Source organism: Suillus fuscotomentosus, assembly GCF_016647785.1.
Source record: "Suillus fuscotomentosus strain FC203 chromosome Unknown F5891scaffold_28, whole genome shotgun sequence".
In the NCBI taxonomy this organism is placed as follows: domain Eukaryota; kingdom Fungi; phylum Basidiomycota; class Agaricomycetes; order Boletales; family Suillaceae; genus Suillus; species Suillus fuscotomentosus.
In genome coordinates, this window is record NW_024539540.1 from 418,940 (window position 1) to 434,876 (window position 15,937).

The 15,937-nt window shown below is 48.9% G+C and overlaps 4 protein-coding genes across 4 annotated transcripts; all 4 read right to left on the bottom strand.

The window, feature by feature from the left end:
* Positions 1-5,271: 5,271 nt before the first annotated feature.
* F5891DRAFT_952517 (ribosomal protein S30) lies at positions 5,272-5,485 on the bottom strand (the record flags this gene model as incomplete). Its single annotated transcript, XM_041375118.1, has 2 exons — positions 5,272-5,317; positions 5,367-5,485. Coding segments are annotated over 2 exons (165 nt in total), but the record flags the coding sequence as incomplete, so codon positions are not given.
* Positions 5,486-5,906: 421 nt separating this feature from the next.
* Positions 5,907-7,369, bottom strand: F5891DRAFT_952605 (uncharacterized protein; the record flags this gene model as incomplete). The annotated part of the gene is made up of 2 exons (XM_041375123.1): positions 5,907-6,163; positions 6,238-7,369. The coding sequence occupies 2 exons, from the start codon at positions 7,367-7,369 to the stop codon at positions 5,907-5,909; spliced, it is 1,389 nt and encodes a 462-aa protein (XP_041225806.1).
* Positions 7,370-8,409: 1,040 nt separating this feature from the next.
* On the bottom strand, positions 8,410-9,911 carry F5891DRAFT_325347 (uncharacterized protein). The gene is made up of 3 exons (XM_041371353.1): positions 8,911-9,911; positions 8,687-8,862; positions 8,410-8,628 (listed from the first exon to the last, which is right to left on the bottom strand). The coding sequence occupies exons 1-3, from the start codon at positions 9,767-9,769 to the stop codon at positions 8,542-8,544; spliced, it is 1,122 nt and encodes a 373-aa protein (XP_041225807.1). The 5' UTR covers positions 9,770-9,911; the 3' UTR covers positions 8,410-8,541.
* Positions 9,912-11,737: 1,826 nt separating this feature from the next.
* F5891DRAFT_1034803 (uncharacterized protein) lies at positions 11,738-14,781 on the bottom strand. Its single transcript, XM_041361781.1, has 2 exons — positions 12,199-14,781; positions 11,738-12,141 (listed from the first exon to the last, which is right to left on the bottom strand). Exon 1 carries the CDS (start codon positions 14,313-14,315, stop codon positions 12,216-12,218), a length of 2,100 nt encoding a protein of 699 aa, XP_041225808.1. The 5' UTR covers positions 14,316-14,781; the 3' UTR covers positions 11,738-12,141; positions 12,199-12,215.
* Positions 14,782-15,937: the final 1,156 nt, after the last annotated feature.

Here is a 15,937-nt window from a genome sequence, read left to right on the forward strand (position 1 = left end):
TACAACAATTCAGATGGTGAGTCTGAACAATGTGTTGGGTCTTGCAGAACCTAGCTGCTATTCGACCCTAAAGGGTTTCTGGACCAGGCTCAAGGCTCAGAGGAGAGGAAATATCATAAAAACTTGCTGATCTCTCAGACTCATACTGGTAACTGGTGAAAAGATTGCTTGATTATGTAAGCTACAAAAGTGCCAACATAAGGTAAGGTAAAAACAGTCTCTACAAGCCCAACCAGAAATGAATCCCTACACCGTCTACAAAATCTTCGAGTCTATATTACAACTAACGTTGTCAGAGCACGAGAATATATTTATCAGTGGGGAAACACTGTGGACGGTACTAAGGTTGAGGAGATGCTTGGAGAGGGCTCGTGGGTGCCTGTTGTGGTGAGTTCAGATTGTCCACCACTCTTTCCTATTGACTCAGATGAGCGACTCAGAATAAATTCGTCGAGAAGTTGGGAGCAATAGGCCTTGACCCGTTTCGGATGCTCGTCGTGGATTTCAGGCACGAATGCGAGCTGGGTACGTGGAAGGCATTATTCACCCATCTCATCAGGATTCTTTCTGTGCTTCCGGGGGGAAATCAGTTAGTTGCGATCCTAGACTCAAGGTAAGTGAAGTTTTCATACAGCATTTATCGCGTAATAAGGACCAAACTCTATCCTCCTATAGGTTTCGTCAGGTTCCATCTTTCAGTAATGGGGTGATTCGAATATTCGCAAACAACACATCTGAAATGAAGAGACTCGCGGCACGAGATTTTGAAGATATCCTGCAGGTTTGTTCCCCTTTTACTTGACCAATAACTATGCTGATTGCCTCTCTTCAGTGTGCGATACCCGTGTTTGAAGGCCTATTTCCTACTGATCACGACGCAATCGTGCAGTCTCTCTTATATAGATTCGCACAGTGGCATGCACTGGCGAAGCTCAGAATGCATTCTGAGTCGACCCTATGTTTCTTCGAGAACACATTCAAGGATCTATCTAAGCAGTTGCGGGAGTTTCGCGAATTTACCTGCGCCGCCTTTGTCACTGTGGAATTGCCGAAAGAGAAGGCAGCTCGCTATCGAAGGTTCGCGAAGCAAGTTGGATCTAATGATGTCCCCCCAGAATCTAGCAGACCGAGGGCGAAAAAGTTTAATTTGAATACCTACAAGTTTCATGCAATGGGAGATTACGTGCGGACTATCCGGCTCTTTGGTACGACGGATTCTTTTACCACTCAGATTGTGAGTGTCTTGCATAGCCCTCAAGGGCATTTTTGACATTATGTTATTGCTTAGGGAGAGCTGGCGCACAGAGCCTTAAAAGCATTTTATCCTCTAACTAGTAAGCTTGACCCTCCAAAACAGCTGGCGAAGCATGAACGCAGGCGTCGTGTACTACGACGCGTTGCGGAAGCAGCGGGCATCTCCTCCTCCGACTACCAACCATCGCCAGCCGACTCTCCTGCTCCATCGTCGTTCAAAGATCACCACTATATATCAACCAATCAAAATGATCCGGTCTCATTGTTTGCATTTCTCCAGGAGCACGACGGCGACCCAGCCACTAAGGTAAGGGACCATTGTGCTTTTGTTCCAGTTGGCTGTCAGTTCGCTTATGACCGTTTTAGTGCTTCATTCCGAAACTAAAGGATCATATTTTGTACAGGCTGAATAAGCTAGATGTCAGCCATTGCGACCACGTATTTACGGACAAGGAACACAGTTCGGTCGTCATTCCTAACAGTACAGTCTACTCAGTTCACACAATGCAGGTCCACTATACGACTTACGACATGAAGCGAGAATACGATACCATCAATCCCAGAACACATGCGGATGTTATGGTTCTTTCGGGAGAAACCAACCCTAGACACCCATACTGGTACGCTCGTGTACTCGGTATCTATCACATGGACACGTGGCTCGAAGGCCAAACCAAGAAACAGCACCTAGAAGTCCTTTACGTTAGGTGGCTCGCACCACTAGTACCGTCGGATTATCAGTCTGGGATGCGACATGCCTGCCTTCCCAAGGTGGCATTCATAGAAGAGTCTGATCATGATGCATTTGGATTTCTCAATCCAGGACAAGTGATTCGAGGTGCTCACCTAATTCCTGCATTCGCCTCAGGGCGGGGTGTAAGTTCACTGCACCGCGGAACATCGTTCAGACGTCCCAGCAAGGAGGTGGATGATTGGGAAGAGCACTATGTCGGAATGTGAGTGTGTCGTGTCCCTCTCGTAATTTGTGTAAATACTGAATTATGTTTGAACTAGTTTTGCTGATCGCGATATGTTCTTGCATTATACACACTTAGGCATAGGACACTCAGTGGCACTGTGGAAGATCGTAAGAGACTGCTTTAACAACTACGAGTCAACAGCACCAACAGACGCTATAGAAGACAGCACGAGAATCGATGAGGGCCATGCAGAAGATGCTGGTGAGCAATATATGGACGATGATCTTGACGAAGAGGAGTCAGAAGACGAACATGATGGACTTGAAGGGGGGGAAGATAGAGAAGAGGCCGACGAAGAGTTCGATGACCTCCATTTCTGAAACAAATTGGTTGCCTAGTAGTAGCTGTTAATTGACATTCTTGACTGATTCATCAACCAACCTGTCTGGCACCCAGAGAACGAGGAAATTCAAAAGGTACGCCCTTCAAGTTGATTGACTCATGCTTTGAAATCGGTTTCGCTTGATCTCTTAGTTTGATGAAGACTCGCGTCTGGGTTCTTTAAAGCCTTAATGTTCAAATTAGCACATCGGATTGTTCGAAGACCATTTGCCCGAGGCTTTGAAGTCACGAATTTTGACTGTGCGAATTGATTCCAGAGCACTGCGCTGTTTCTGGTCTTTAAAAATTAAAAAAACTTAACTTAGTAATTCAGGTATCTGCCGCATACAAGTATGACACTGCGCCTGGTACAATCTGATGGCATTCCGAAGAGAATGATTGACAACATCAATGTTAGTGAGCTTTGAGATTTCATCCCTTGGTGGCCGCAACAGCGGCATGTCACAACTCTGCCATGAACCGCCAGGCCAAACTATATCTGTTGGCCGGTGCTAAAGCTATTATCCTTCGGAAAGCCTCAGATAACATTAAAATTGAGGTGACATTTGATGGGAGCTGAGAACGTTCAACGACATCAACACTGGTAAGCTCCCGTCCATTACTGGCTGCGAAGGTAGCATGTCACAAATTTGCTGCCGATTGTCAGGCCGATCTCTATCTGCTGTAAAGGGTTAAAGCCGTTGTCCTGCCGAAAGCCTTATATACCATTAAAATCAAGTCAATATTTGATGGGAGCTGAGAATGTTCAACAATATCAACGCTAGTGAGCTTTCGTCTATTGCTGGCTGCAAAGGCAGCCTGTCATGACTTTGTTGCTAACCGTCGGACCAATCTCCGTCTCTTGTCAAAGATTAAAGTCATTGTCCTGCAGAAAGTCTTGAATAATCTCTCAATATGAAGCATACATGCTTGCAAGTGAGAACGCTCGATAATACGGACACCATTGCGCTCATGTCCGTTGCTGGCTGCGAAGGCAGCTTCTTATGACTTTGTCGCAGACTCCTCCAGCGAGCATGTATTGCTGACCATGCATGGCTAAGTACGATCAAGTCAAATTTCTCGTGGGATACATAGTCATATTTGGTAGGAGCAGAATTACACGATACTACAGCTGCAATGACTACAATTTCAAGGACTCGTGCGTTCACTGATGAATGTGTAAGTATCACCTATTCGGTACGGGACACTCGAGATCTAACAATGTTGTGTCAAAAAGGTCATCAACGCTCAAGAACGTGATAACGAAGATGATTCAAAGATTTAGGTGATGTATCCTCTCGCGACTTCCTCTCGCGGGCAAGCGACGAGACGGCGCCGGTATTATCCCAACTTTTGTGCATTCCTGTCACTACAAATATGATAGGCAACCAGGCTGAACCGTTTATTCTTGGCTGTGAACTCTACCTTCATCATCAAGAATGCAGCCTAACTCGAAAGACACAAACGCCCTCCTGCTGTATCTGATTCAGACCGCTGCTGATGGTCCGAACGTTACGAATGACAGCACTCTTCCCTCGTCGACGGGATATTCTTCAACTGGTATGGATGCAAACACTCGCCTATGCTAGCCTCGTGTTCAGCATCTTGGCCGCTTTCGGCTAGTAAAGCAGTGGCTCAATGCTTCTAAGGCGGCTCGCGGATGAGGGTCTTTGGAAGAACGCGACGTGCATGATCAGAGGAAACGGGATGGGCTGGAACACTTTCACCTCCAGACCGTCTTGCACATGCTCGTGCTCCTCTAGATCTCACTACTCCCACTGATCTGACTTGTCCCTCAACGCCGACATGTGGACTCAGTAAACGGCAACATCCAGCATCATCATCTGCACCACCGCGTTCGGCATCCTCTTCTACGCAAGTAATCCTCGTTAACACCTGGACAGTTCTTTCCAGACACCAGGAGCAAAGCTAATAAGAGCTATCTTCAGAAAAGTCCTCCCGGACAGATCGCCGATGGCGTATTCATTACAATGTCTGTCTACTAGAATTATCAACAAACCCGGAAGTTACAACTGGAATGGTACCTCTCGTGCAATGGGCGTGAGATCCTCATCTACGATATAATAATTTCAAGACTTATCGGGACAAGGAAGAGGTATCTGTGAAGTGTGGCAAGGCCATGACCGGCGCTCATAGTCGCCTGAAATCCGTCAAGATCTTTGTTTGAAAGGTACTGTAATCATCCTCCATCTGGCCGACTTGGATAGCTAGTCTTTCGGGTATCTGAATTCAAGTTCGCTCGCTCAGAGTAACGTGCACGGTGCAGCGCCCATTTTACAGTTGTCATAGCGTTGGATTGGACATAGCGCATATCGTAGCATAAAAATGATGCAGGAATTACAGTTTTTGCTGAGTGAATGCTCAACCGAAGCCAAAATCCAACGACGCGTGGTGGAATTGAAATGCAGAAAGCGCTGCACTTGCAACTCAAGGGGAAAGGGAGACGAGATATAAAAAGATGCGAGTATTGCGAAACGATGATTGAGTGAGCGCTCCTGTCCTCCTTTTCTATCATGACAGTAGTCCGCCGGCCCTCCAGCCGAAGGAGAGAATTCCTCTCGAGTGTATTTATTTTTCGGGGTTGGGGTTCCTGGAAGTAAGATCGGTTCATTAGTACTTCGAAATACCAACAAAGAATATGGGAGAGCAATGCGTGTGAAGGATCGGCTCATCGATATCATCAAGGACTCAGTACTCACATTCTCCGCTTGCCTCCAGGGAGCGTTGTTACGTTCACGAATCTGTCAGGCCAGTTAGCTTGAACCACAGAAGAACTGGGGTGATACATACCTGCGGTTGTACAAGATGCGCTTCTTAGCACGGCCCTTTGGCGTTTTCTTCTTCTCCTGCTTATCAACCTTTGGTGTTTGCGACTTAACCTTACCGGCACGCGCGAGAGATCCGTGAACTGTTCATGATGCAACGGTCAATATGTGCGGATTGCGAGCGCGAGCAGCCTTACCTTTACCCATGGTGCTTGACGATGACGGACTTCGACACTACATGCACGTGAGTAGCCAATTTAGTGCTGTATAGTTTAGAGAGATAAGGTTCCGGCAAATGCCGAGGATAGAACGCCTCTCCATCAGCACTGCTCTCCATTCTAATGAATATTCAGAAGTGACTGAATTAATCGTAAATTATTCTTAGTACAACGCACAAGATGTACCACGCATGTAGCTCGTTAGTAAATAGTCCATATATAATTCCAAGTCCGTATCAAGGTAGATAAATATCTATGCATTAATTCAACATCATGCCAAGCTGCGCCAACATAATTTGTCGCTATCAAGACATAAGGGAAGGGGTATCGATGATCCATAAAGTGTTTCACAGGCACACGTCGTCATAGAGGACACTATGTATGGCTCTATTTTCTCGGGCGCGAGGTCGTATGACGATCACGTCGGACATTGGTCTCGTGCTAAGGGGCACACATCTGGGACCAAGCAACCCAGACATAGAGCGTGGCCTAGAAGATGACTCGCTAGGAGTTTCTTGAGGGGGCAGGCCCAACATCTCGTACAACTCTCTCTGAGCTTGCGCTAAGGCTCGAGCACCAGAAAATGACGTGTTCGAAGTGGATCCTATATTGATAAATGTTGTGAGATACAGAACTGTGGTTATAAATGGAACGTTAACTTGCCTAGAGAGCTACGACCAGACATGTTTGACGGGACAATGCCAAACGGTGCGTGTAAAGGTAGCGGCGGCACCGGAGGGATGTCGTCTGAGGTGGCAGACATCGACATCACCAGGCTTGTGCGCGTACCCGAGCTACTGACAGAAGAACGCTGACTTCGACTTTTGCTGATGGAGCGCAAGCCTGCTTTAGACAGACGTATGCTCGACTTTCGAAAGGCCGAAACCTGCGCAGATCGCCTACTTGATGGCCTTAACGCTGCCGTTCCTTCAACTTGCTCTCCGCGGCACTCTAGAACCTGATCCGAAAGATTATCAAAATCTTGGGCCACATCCTCTGCTTGTTTCCATGCCTCATCTCTTTCAGCCTCCATTGAGTGCATTTGTTCTTGAAGTTTCTGGGATTCGGAGACCTGTTTAAGGAAGAGCGAATTGACTTTCCTCAAAGCTATGGCAAGTGCGCTCGCAGAGTGTACAACGTGTAAACTTTTCAGTTGACCTAGCTGCTCGACAATAGTATGGAGCTCGTCAGTGAGCCGGTCAAGAGTAATGGAGACCTCAGAAAGCTCCTCCACGGTGCGTACAGCAGTCATAGAATCGCACATGTCTGGACCATCCAGATGTCCAGCGAGAGTGCCCATAAGCTGCCACCGCTTGCGCACGAGCATCTTGTACTTCATTTTAACGTCGGTATGCTGCATCTCGAGGCGATGGACTTCCTCAGGAATGTCTACATCCAACGTCTCTGTCCTGAGAAGACGTATTGATGAGGCTTCCGCAGACTGCTTGATGGCTCTTGAGACGATCGTTTGAAGCTCATGCCGCGTAAGCGTCCACTGAGCCGCCTCCAAGGTCATCCCTCGCCACCTCGGGGGTGGTGTGTGGAATTTCGGCGCCGGTGTCGAAGCAGCGGCAGTCAGTTTGCGCCATGCGTAGCCTGATCCGGAACCATGAGCATAGCCACTGCCCACAGATGACACAGATCCGCCACGCTCCCTGATCCAGGGTACAAATGACCCAAGCGGTTGACCAGGACCGCTAGGTTTGCGTGGACCGATTGGCAGTGGTGGTCGAGCCCTAGTTCGACTCCTGATGTTGGAAGGCGGGCTAGGGGTAGCAGAAATGGACGGTGGACGGACGACAAAATTCATTTCTGAGCTAGTCTCCTGCGACGATGCACCGCCACTAGTACTTGTTGCCAGAGGCATATCATTCTCATTTGAAATCGCACTGCGATATGAGGGAGGAGCTACGAATGAAGGCGTCAACAACGGTGATGAATTGACAGATGATGGTGGCAACGGACTCCTTGGAGGAGTAGGGGGAGGGGGCGGCGAAACTGAGGGTAAAAATGAGGTACCAGCGACATGAAAATCAGATTCAGGGCGTTGCGATAAAGAATCGGAAGCTGAGGATATGCCCCTTGAAAATGCCGCTTGCGGCTGGGGGCTGTGGAACGGAGGGCAGTTCGGTGGTAATACGCCAGGACTGGATAAATTAGTGCTTGAAGGTCGAAGATTAGAACCGAATGATGATAAGTTAGTGCCTGGTGAATTGGATGGCGAGGTCAATGAGGATATGCTCCCAGAGCTGGTATATGGAAGGGAGGGTGATGCATTTTTGGATTCTGGGAGGGGCACAGATGTTGAGGACAACGAAGGCTTCTCGACCAGAGAGTGTGATTGTGTTGTAGATGTGAATAAATTTGGGGAAACGATCGAAGGGATTGATAATGCAAAATCGGATACAAGCGCTTGCAAAACTTCGTCCTCTTGAAGCCTATCACTGCCTGTGGATATACGATGGACTGGAGAACACATAACGGGGTCAACAGGGGATGATTGTAGCTGTATTGCGACTTTAATATTCTGGTCAGTTGTTTGGGTCTTCTGCCCTGTAAGGGAGGACGTTGGAGCGAGTGCAGCATCCGAAGTGATCTCTGGGGGACAAGGTTCCGACGAAGGTGTAGACGATGACGCGGTAGACACCGGCCTGCAAAGGGTAAGAAAACTATTATCTCCCACTGAACCCTCTTCTCGTAATGCAACACTCAGTGTCATCGCCCGAGACAACGCGCCTGTGCCAACGAAAACTTGTGGTATAGGATGGGTCGCCGATCTAGGCGCCTGAGGGCGTCCAGGAAGCTGGAGTGCTGTTATGGGGACAAGAAAGCTAGGCGAAAACAATGGAGTGAAGATGTTTGGAGTCTCGGGGAAGGTCTGTTCCCCAGTGGAAGAGCTCGAGGGGGGGCAAGTCGATGAGCTCTGCGAGCCGGGGCTCACATTGATAGCAAAATCTAGGAGGTCATACTCCTGGCTGGCAGTTACGCGTCCAAGAGCGCGTTCCGCACGCTGACTTTGTGCAAAGATCCCTGTACCGGAAAGCGGGCTAGTGTTAGGAACGTCCGACTCTGCAAAGGCTGTCAATGGCATCTCGACATGGCCAGCAGGAACTGCGGAAGTAGGTACCAGAGGGAACTGGGATAGCGCTGAGGGACACTGCGCGATAGAAGAGGCAATCAATGCAGGAGTGATTGGTGTTTGTGGGACAAGGATTGAACGAGGGCGTTCGCCGATGGGAAGCCTGATCTGTTTTTTATTGCGTTGAAAAATGCTGCTCGGCCGTCCATCCGACATCTTGAAACCTAAAGAACTTGAATGGCAACTGGAAAAAAAAACACGTAGATGCTTACTTCTCCCACCCCTCAATGATGGCGTTACTCCCTGTGCTCTCACTCTGCGCTTCCGAAGGCTAACATCACTAGATTTCGTCTGCAGAGCATTGGCATCAGAACTAATGGATGCAACAGGCTGTGACGACTCAGGAGCAACAAAGTGATATCCATCCAAACCATCTGTTGGACTGGAAGGGATAAATTCTGATGATTGTGCCGAAGCGCTTGACACGCCTGTTCCCGTGTGATGAGATGATGGGTATGATGAAGCCGTTGCGGGTGTGTGAGAAGCAGTGTTTGGAACGTCCGAATCAGTCTCATCCATCCTTGCGAGCACACTGCTTGCAGCTATAGAGCTACCACTTTTCATTGGCTGAGCATCGCGAATTGACTCTGGCGACATTGGTGTTGTAGGCACGGGCGAAGGAACCTCTGATATTCGAGAAATGCGTCTGGATAACCCTGAATGCATGATGATATCAGGAGACACATAGTAAGCTCCAAAAGGTGGGGACGCCGTGGTGGATGCGCTGGTATGTGGAGACTTTTGTTCTTTATCTTGGACGACAGACTTTCTCGCCTGATCCAGCAGGAGTACTCCTGAGCCTGGAGGCAGGGGAGGCACATGAGATACAGTCGAGTCACGACTCGAGTCATGTGCAAGCGCGACCTCCATGGATAGATGGTCATAACCGGGAAGAGTGGCAGAATCTTGACGCGCCATGCCACTGCGGTATCGCGATCCCCGATCACTCGACGACAAAATGAACGAGTTTCCGATAAGGGCACGAGCAAGTGTGGTACCGGATATAGCGGACATATTGTCCGAATCCATGGGGGATGGAGGGGAGGTATTCGAAACCGGCTGCTGATTCATCCCCAAAGATTCGACACCCACTGTTGACCGCCTAGTCGGAGCTTCGGTAGGAGCAGTTTCAGCTTCTGGTATAAAGATGGGGGCAGGGATCGACTTCTTCGAAGCGGAAGGTGCCTAATAGTATGATCAGCTCATATGTTTCTCTCTGGAACTCTGTCGAAGTGAAGCGGAACGTAATTTCCTGCCGCAACGACCGACATGCAGAAAACCAGTGTCAAAAGACGTACCATGCGATCAGATGGCTGCCGAGAGTGAGATGTATTAGCGGTGACGGCCTCCTAGTGTCAGAGTGAGATTTTGGAATGGCGAACGTGTTGAAGACGCACTTGGAATGTACTAGAACCCGGACTTACATCCTCCTTCACAGTATCCAGGCCGGCAGTTTCAGCTATCGGTAATTCTTGCAGTGGGTCCATAGGAAGGCTCCATGTAGAACCATGAGAACCAAGCCCTCCGTTCAGTAGCTCCTGCGGAAACCAGTTGTCCAGAGGCTCTGGATTGTAGTCCAACTGGACCAAAGATCCAACATTTGGTCGGGTGCGAGAAACGGATGTAGAAGATCTATGATCGATAGACGAATCTCTGTCTGAGGGAGGATCTTCTGTCGTCCCAGAATTGGGTGACTTCTCATGGATATCGAAGATCTCTTCTGGAGGAGCGGGTGGAGGTGAGGTAGGCGACTGGTGCGGCGGTGGAGGAGGTACTATGCCAGAAGATTTTGTCACCTTCGCCCTCCGCTTCATATTCTTTCGCATGAAATTTGTGAGGATCATCCTCCCCCGTTGCTCTATATGGCCTCCAGGTTAGACTGCCAAGGGGTGTCGCGACCGGTAGATATACTATGAGCCTAAACAAGATTAGACTCAACGAATTGTAGGAATAGTGCCCACGGGTGCGGAGAATCGCACTTGTCTAGGTCGTGGGGACAAGAAAGATGTAGGAGAAGTAAAAGGAACACTGGTACATATGCGTACATTCCGGCATTCATAGCAACCTTTGGCAGTTGCACATCAGAGCATCAAGGCATAAATGTTTGTCCCTGTTTGTTTTGTCTGGGAATCAAACATCATGTCGCCTGCTTTGCATGGCCTCCTTGATCATCTAACACAGCTTCTGAAACTTGAACCCGGTATAATCATCTATATCCCATCTGCGAGTGCGCGTAAATCGTGTGACACTACTACGCCGTACGACCCGTCTGTCCAATCCCATCTATGACCATGAGAATTCGCGGTTTCATGAGCGCCGGCGGTCAGACGCTGATTCATATGTAGCACAGGCACATTTGATAGGACGAATGAGAAGGTCTAGTTCATGTCAACTTGGCTCTCCACGCGTTGTACGCATTCTCTTTCATCATACAAGGCACAGTCCATATCTCCCGGTTGGTCTCTTATTTCCCAGGTCACTTGAGTTGAATCTACACCACCAACTGAGCCTGCATCTCACCGCCTTCAAGATCAAATTGTGGCAGTGATCGTAAACGCACCCGCTTCCACAGCCTTTGAAGCCCAGTACTAGCGACACATCATCTCCTCAGATTACAGCCGCAATCAACACTCTGCGGTTTTATTTTCGAATTGTTATATCCGATTGGACACCGAATTTTGGTTTGGCATGACATAATGCCCCGCATGGCTCTCAACTTTATCCGAGTCCTGGAACGTTAACCATCTAACGGCAGAGGATTTCGGTTTGATCCTTCAATCAAATACCAGTAATCGCCAGCCTCAGTTCGGCTGTACGGCTCACCCCACCCCGGATGCGACAGGATTCCTAGGAAGCGAATCAAGCAATAGGAACGTTATGCGAAGTATCACAGGTACACCTTATCGGGCTCTGAATCTACGGTACTCACGTATTCAATTATAGCAGCTACTTACGATGGAAACGACACCTGCAATCTTATGCGATAGGAATAGATACACATACCTTTCGGAAGGGCGACGGCGTTCATAACGGCTTCTGACCAAGCAAAATAATTATTTTGGCTTCCATTATGCCCTTCAAATAAATATGTTGTGGTGCACGACCGAAGAGATGGTATGAGCTTATGCTGATCAGAGGTATGTAAAGGAAAGAATTGTGACGATAACGACTGTGGTAAATATCAAATGATATACCAAGGATGCAAATGCAAATGCGAATATGAATGAGTGAACGACGATGCGAGGTATCCAACTTTCCTGGACGTCCTGGCAGATGAAATGTAGACTTGGAGTTGTAAATTGCGGTGATGCGAATAAGTCCATGAAGTGAGGTGAATTAGCTAAGCAGTTGGGAAGGAACGGGAAGGTGTCGAAGATGTCTAAGCCCGCAGTTTGAAAGCGCGAATAGTTGATGCGATCATGCAATGGCAAGCAGGCGAGCTGCTAGATATGATCCGTCAGGGATTCCATAAATAAAATACGTTATGATATCGTACATACCATAAAGATTGGCCGGATCAAGTGTTTCGAAACGGACGCAGCTTCTCCAGTACGTTTTCCATGCTAGACTGAGGGTCGAGCGTGTGATCGATCGGCAAAGGATGTGCCATAAGTGCTCCAGATGTCACTGACGACATCGATGACGATGAGATCCGACGTAGGGCCCGAGAAGCGCGCCGTTCTTCTTTCGTCTGTTGACGTTCCACTCGGCTGGTCTCTCCCTGCTGTTCTGGGATGGCTGATAAAGATGAGGTCGTCGATGAAGCCAGCATCGGAAGACACAGAGAAGAGTGCGAAGACGAGGCAGAGGCAACAATGCCAAGTTCTGGAAAAGATGGCTCTAGGGATGCCCCAGACGGGCTAGATTGGTCCAGATAATCGAGGCCAAGTCCTCTACGAGAGCCAACAGACGCGTTTGTTGTCAGTGGACGTGCGCTCTGGGACGGAGCCTCACCACGCGTTGAATCCATGACCCACGCAGCGTCAGATGCATTTCCATCGTCCAACGTGATCAAAGAAGCTCGTGCCAGGCTCTCCGCCGCATCAATATCGTCTGCACCACCATTGTGTATGACGAGCCAGCGCAAACCCTCTATCTCTCTGACCTTTTTTCGGATCTCACGCTCCAGCATCTGAATGGTCTTGGACATAGATGCCTTTTCGTCCTCAAATTTCTTGGTTATAGTGACGGCATATTCTTGAAGTTGAGCATACTTTCTATTCTGCAAGGCAAGCGCATTCCTGAGGTCATCCTCGGATGCGAGTAGCTGAGGATCTGCAGGGGCTTGTTTATTTTGTGGGCTCGGTCTGGGAGCCATCCACGCCGCAAGCCTAGCCGAACTCAGCGAGGTCGCTGCTGATACAGTGTTAGCTCGCGGTCGTGGCGCTATACCCGGAGAGTGAACAGTCAAGTTGTAGGGAACGCTGTCGGTAGGGGTAACTGGCAACGAGCTTATCGGTAGCCTGGGTGCAAACCGAGCTGAGGGCGGTGGCGAAGGTAGGGGGGCAGAAGGAGGAGGCCCGCTGGATAATTTTTCTGAGGAAGAGGGCGCACGCTGCAAAGGGGCGGGACGCTTCATAGCCGATGCCTTCGGCAATGCGCTGTGATGTCTACCTCTCCTGCTACGCACACTGCTGTCTGTAGCACGAGACGCATCTGTATCGCTTCCCGAAAGACTGAATGCGCGAGCACGATCGCTTTCATCTTCGGAAGGAACACCGGCAGTGCCAATGCGGTCGCTCCGACGTTCACGAGAGATCGAGAAGCGATGTTGAGGGCTCGTGGCTGGCAGCTTAAGGCTGCTATTAGAGTGTTTGCTTGAAGGAGTGGTTGGCTCTGTTTTAGATGATCCCTGCGAATATCGAGAAGATGACTTCTCGTTCGCCATCGAAGTGAGGCCAAAATTCGAAGGAGGGATGGGGAATTGAAGGCGAGGGGTTGATGGAGGAGTGGGACTAGCGGGTGTCAATGGTGTAGCAAAACTGGGTTCCGCACACTTTTTTGAACCGTTCGCAGCGTTGACAACAACAGGTGGCAGGGTAGAAGCTTTTTGAGCAGACTTGGTCGGTTTCGAAGGATGCTCTGGAAGTGTAAACAAATCAGAAAAATCATCCATCAGTTCGTAGTAAGGAGCGTTTTCTGTAGCGGGTTGAACAAGTGGTTTTGGTGTGGTGGATCGGCTGTTTACAGTGCTGGAGCTGTGGGATTCGAGGGAAGTAGCATGACAATCAGCTACAGGGAGGGAGAGAGTGGCGGTCGAATGAGTGGGAGGGGTGTTTGTTGACTTGTACGATGAAGAGTATCGTGCCTTGAGAGTTTTGCTAGGAGATCGCAAAGGAGAGAAATGGGCGGCAAATTTGGAGCCCAATGATGGCGGTGACACGTTCAATGGAGGAAGGGTAGAAGGAAGCCGTTTGTCGGACGGAGAACCATCTACAGTTGTCAAGAGCCTACAGTGATATGCAATCAGTATTTCAAAGAAAGCAAACAATGATTTTGGTAAAAAAAAAGTGAATGTACAGTCAGGACTGTGAATATACTGCGTCTTGTTTCTATGTTTAGTCGGATGGGTACGATGAGCAGATATATAAGCATATATGCCGACATTGTAGACCATAAGTTACCAACTCATCCCCGTTTGGCCCATCAACGAGAGATCGTTCCTTGACTGAACGACACGTTCGATCATCAACCTAAACCAGACGAAAAACTCACTCTTTGCCGGATCCCGAAGGAGAGTTGGTAGATTTTCTAGGCAAAGCTGAAGATGAAGCGAATGGTCGCTCGGTCTTCTTCCTTCCGAGGAAGGGCAGCATAGAGCGCCTAGACTTGGGCTTTTCTTCGGATGGGGTGTCTGTAAGAGCGCCAGTTTTGGAAAGCTGACGCGAACCATGCGAGCTGCGGAAGATGTCTGAGAAATCTGCCGTCCTGGTTCGTGAGCGTTGTGGAGTGGGAATGCCAGTCATGATGAGGTCAAAGGAGGGCGAACGACTGTAGAAAAAGACAAGCCGATGAACGAGAGCTTTATGTCAGGCGCGTATTCAAAACCAAAATGCTTACAATTGCCAAGAATTTTAAGCGAAATGCGAGCCCGGGACCGACAGAAAGGCGCTGATTAATTGAGCGGGGATTCTGAAGGAGGAATGATGACTGGAAGATATAGTATCAGTGAGCTTCAAAAGCCGACGAGAGTGCAATTGTCATGGAGGAGAAAGCAGAAAGAAAAGCGATGGGGCGTACAACGGGGAGATGTAAAAGATTTATTTCAGCACAAGCACGGCCCTGCCAATATGGCAAAATCCCGTCCGTGCAATATATAACGTTTCTTCTGCGGCTTCTTCGATGTTCCCTCAGTTATCGTCATTCTCGATCAGTACGTCACGAGTCACATAAAACCTTCGACTTGGAGGGCCGATTGAAACGCTCGAGATAAGAAAAAGAACAACGAAATGAAGCAGACATGTGGCATTCTCATGGGAAGAACAAAAAGAGGGAACCAAAGGGCGCTAAGCCGTACAAATCAAGTTACTTTTGGAGTTCAAGAAGGCAACTGCGCAGCAACTTCAATTTTTCGAAACAACTCCAGGGGGGGCAGCACGAATCGGGTTTAACCACCAGGTATCCTCAAATTCTGGCGTACGGCCGCCAATACTACTGAACCATACGCGCTTCCTAACTTCTTGTAACCCCATGGCGCAACAGTGGCTTGACCAACTATGAGCGCTCCAACGATGGGCGCCGGGCTTCGAACGTGCAACCAATCACTGCATGGTTAGCCTGTGAATGTGTCAGACCATCGAAGACGTTATCAAAGTCATCGCCCGGCATTGGGCAAGGATCGCACTACTCATCGACATTTGCATGCCGAATGGACGAAACCTATATATCCAAATCTTAGGGCCTAGTACCAGAGTCTAACGGCCCCCGATGCGAAGAAGATGCAAGTATAACCATGAGTTTAACTCTTTCTGAGCATTTTCCATTGGCGTCATGGGTCATTCCGGACAGGTACTTATGATGTGCGATGCACGGATAATGATGATAGTAAAGTGAAACGCGGCAGCCCGCTGCCAGTGGGCACGTGTTTGTGTCGTCGTTCCAGGTGCAACTTCTATCAGCGTGTTCGTACAAGACAATGGGCTGGGGCTCGAGGATATGAAACAGATGAAAAATATAAGAAAGCTTGTGGGGAAGTTTGTGCTAGAAGTGATCAGTTTGATGGCCGTTTGGGTCGGGGCC